The 4,155-nt window shown below is 43.2% G+C and overlaps 1 protein-coding gene across 1 annotated transcript; it reads right to left on the reverse strand.

Moving 5' to 3' along the window:
• Window positions 1-511: 511 nt before the first annotated feature.
• Window positions 512-3,544, reverse strand: LOC124030238 (gastrula zinc finger protein XlCGF17.1-like). The gene has a single exon (XM_046341664.1). The coding sequence runs from the start codon at window positions 2,473-2,475 to the stop codon at window positions 1,324-1,326; it is 1,152 nt and encodes a 383-aa protein (XP_046197620.1). The 5' UTR covers window positions 2,476-3,544; the 3' UTR covers window positions 512-1,323.
• Between the last annotated feature and the right edge of the window lie 611 nt (window positions 3,545-4,155).

Raw genomic sequence — 4,155 nt, forward strand, 5'->3', positions numbered from 1 at the left:
TGTATCCAGACCCCAGAATGGTAGTAGAAAGGAGCCTGTTCCCCGCATGCTTCCTCACAATCATTGTCTGGATCAACCACACCCTACCTGACCACAGGACCAGTATTGCTGTCTGATCTTCATTCCTACAGCCTTCATTACCGTCCCTGAGTCTCTTCACTGTCTGATTTTCATTCCTACAGCCTTCATCACCATCCCATGTAGTTTATTAGGCTACTGATGAAATAAGTTATGAACTTCACAGGGTGGTGAAAGTGCATGTGATGAGCTTGATGCTTCTTTCCAATACATTTTGAGGTTCTTATTCTGGTGACATGATGATCGATGCTTGGTTGCCATTTGACAAATAAAATAATAATCCCATCATTCGGGTAACAACGTTTATTCAACCAGTGGGAGGCTTGTAAATGCCACCAGGAAAGTGGAAAGAGGAACTCTTCATTGAGACAATAATACACAGCAATCCATGGGCGAGTTGTGGTGGATATTATAAACTAAGGATCTGCTGTAGTCCGAGTCAAACCAAGATTCTTTATTTCTGAGCTCAGAGAGAATAACAGAGTTACACAGCGCAGTGTAGACAGTCTGAATTCCTGAAGCATTGGGTGATTAGCACATATCTTTATAGTTTCCTGTTCCTGGGCGGGACTTTATTCATACAAGGACACAGGTGTAAATTGGTTTGCAACACAGGATGATACTCCCAAGAACAGGAGCTTATAATAGGACAGTTTCTCAAGGTTAGTCACATACTCAGTTATGTGGACACACATACAACTAACATTTTCCATTACAGAGTCTGAACATTTTCATTTCATTAAATCATCAGTGGGCCAACAATGCAAATGTCAACAATGGAACTAATGCATCACATCCAAATATCACTTGATTATCTGTAGTGCTGGAGGAATGACCCAGATAAACACACACAAAGCGTTTAAAAAAAGGACAGTTTAAAAGAAGGAACCTGATCTTCTTTATATTCAAACTGACAGTTTCCATATTCAATTCATGTTTTCTAATAAAAACAAACAAATATATGTTTGAGTATACCCTGTACCATTTAATTTCATCTGGTAAAGACTGGTAAACACATTGTCAGTCAACAATATAAGACAACGGGAGCACTGTGTATGTTCTCTGATGAATTTTAAGTCAATGTGATGTGAAATATCAACATACACGCTAAGAGAAGTAATTTCTCTCTCCTGTGTGGATTCTCTAATGACGTTTAAGTGACTTATGAGTAATATGTTTTCCCACAGTCTGAGCTTTTCTAAGCCTTCTCCTTTGTGTGCAGTCTAATGTGTTCTTTCATGCTTCCTAAATGGGCAAATGGTTTGCACCCTTGGAGGAGTGGTAAGGCTTCTCTCCTGTGTGTATTCTCTCATGTCGTTTCAGCTCCCCTGACCGAATGAAACACTTTCCACAATGGGAGCAGTGGTAAGGCTTCTCTCCTGTGTGTATTCTCTCGTGTTGTTTCAGGTTTCCTTTCTGGTTGAAACACTTTCCACAATGGGAGCAGTGGTAAGGCTTCTCTCCTGTGTGTATTCTCTCATGTTGTTTCAGCTCCCACGGCAGGTTGAAACACTTTCCACATTGGGAGCAGTTGTAAGGCTTCTCTCCCGTGTGTATTCTCTCATGTTGTTTCAGCTTCCCCGAATGGACGAAACACTTTCCACATTGGGAGCAGTTGTAAGGCTTCTCTCCCGTGTGTATTCTCTCATGCCGTTTCAGCTCCCCCAAACGGACGAAACACTTCCCACATTGGGAGCAGTGGTAAGGCTTCTCTCCTGTGTGTATTCTCTCATGTTGTTTCAGGTTTCCTCTCTGGTTGAAACACTTTCCACACTGGGAGCAGTGGTAAGGCTTCTCTCCTGTATGTATTCTCTCATGTTGTTTCAGCTCCCCCACCTGGTTGAAACACTTTCCACACTGGGAGCAGTGGTAAGGCTTCTCTCCCGTGTGTATTCTCTCGTGCTGTTTCAGCTCCCCTGACCGAATGAAACACTTTCCACATTGGGAGCAGTGGTAAGGCTTCTCTCCTGTGTGTATTCTCTCATGTTGTTTCAGGTTTCCGCTCTGTTTGAAACACTTACCACATAGGGAGCAGTGGTAAGGCTTCTCTCCTGTGTGTATTCTCTCGTGTTGTTTCAGATCCCCCGATTGGACGAAACACTTTCCACATTGGGAGCAGTGGTAAGGTTTCTCCCCTGTGTGTATTCTCTCGTGAGCTTTCAGGTGTGCTTTCTGGTGAAAACTCTTTCCACACTGGGAGCAGTGGTAAGGCTTCTCCCCTGTGTGCATTTTCTCATGTTGTATCAGGTCCCATAACCGGTTACAACCCTTTCTACAGTGGGAGCACTGGTGTCGTCTTGCTAGTTTGGACGTCCCCGGCTTTGGTTCCTCCGAGTCTGGCCTTTCTCCTGCCAAAGACAGTGTTATTTTTAAATAGAGACCCGAATGAAACCACATGATAAAACAACCTTTCTACGAGGGTAAATCCTAAATCAGATCTCTCAATAACCCGAGGCCAGACTCGGGCGTAAAATAAGTCTTCACTTTTAATGATGGCAAAGACACGACAATATTCAATTCATATTTTCTAATAAAAACACACAAATATATTTTTGAGTATACTTTGTACCATTCAATTTCATGTGGTATAAACAAGTAAACACATTCTCAGTCCACAATATAAGACAATTGGGAGCACTGTGTATGTTCTCTGATGAATTTTAAGTCAATGTGATGTGAAATATACATTTACACACAAGGAGAAGTCATTATTCTCTCCTGTGTGGATTCGCACGTTTTTTACGCTACTGATGAGTAAAATGCCTTCCCCCCAGTCTGAACATTTGTAAGGCTTCTCCCCCATGTGAGGTCTCATGTCTTCTTTCAGGTGTCCTAATTGGGTAAAAACCCATTGCACGCTGGGATCAGTGGTAAGATTTCTCCCGTGTGAATTCGCTCGTGCTCTTTCAGGCTTCCTGACCGGCTAAAACTCTTTCCACACTGGGCGCAACGGAAAGGCTTCTCCCCTGTGTGTATTCGCAAATGATCTTTGAGGGTGTCTAACCGCTTAAAACTCTTTCCACACTGGGAGCAATGGTGAGGCTTCTCCCCTGTGTGTATTCTCCCATGTCTTTTCATGTTTCCTAACTGGTTAAAACTATTTCCACACTGGCCGCAATGGTATGGCTTCTCTCCTGAGTGTATTCGCTGATGAGCTTTCAGGCTTCCTAACAGGCTAAAACTCTTTCCACACTGGCCACAATGGTATGGCTTCTCTCCCGTGTGTGTCCTCTCAGGTCTTTTCAGGCTTCCTAACTTGATCTGGGAGCAGAGGTGTCGTCTTGATGTTGTGGAGGTCTTTGGTTCCTCCAAGTTTGGTTTTCCTCCTGCCAAAGACAGTGTTTATATAAAAAGAGACCAGAATGAAACCTCCACTCTCCAATTTTGTGTAAATTTGTTTACATTGCTTTGCCAAGATAATCCATCCACGTGACAGGTGTAGCATATCAAAAAGCTGATTAAACAGCATTACACAGGTGTACCTTGTGCTGGGCACAATAAAAAGCCACTCTAAAATGTACAGTTGTCACACAACACAATGCCACAGATGTCTCAAGTTGAGGGAGTGTGCAAATGGATTGGGGACTGCAGGAATATCCACTGGAGCTGCTACCAGAGAATTGAATGTTGCATTCTCTACCATCAGCTGCCTCCAATGTCTTTTTAGAGAATTTGGAAGTCCGTCCAACAGGCCTCACAACCGCAGATCAAGGACCTCCACATTGTCTGAGATCAGCCACCCGGACATCTGATGAAACTGAGGAGTATTTATCCTTGAGGACTATTTAACAAAGCCCTTTTGTGGGGAAAACTAATTCTGATTCGATGGGCCTGGCTCCCAAGTGGGTGGGCTTACGCCCCAACAGACCCACCAATGGCTGTGCCCCTGCCCAGTCATGTGAAGTCCATAGATTAGGGCCTAATAAATGTATTTACGCTGACTACTTTCCTAATTTGAACTGTAAATCATTGAAATTGTTGTTTTCATATCTGTTCAGTATATACATACAGTGGGGAGAACAAGTATTTGATACACTGCCGATTTTGCAGGTTTTTCTGCTTACAAAGCACGTAGAG

The sequence above is a fragment of the Oncorhynchus gorbuscha genome, unplaced genomic scaffold, assembly GCF_021184085.1.
Source record: "Oncorhynchus gorbuscha isolate QuinsamMale2020 ecotype Even-year unplaced genomic scaffold, OgorEven_v1.0 Un_scaffold_10108, whole genome shotgun sequence".
Classification (NCBI taxonomy): Eukaryota; Metazoa; Chordata; class Actinopteri; order Salmoniformes; family Salmonidae; genus Oncorhynchus; species Oncorhynchus gorbuscha.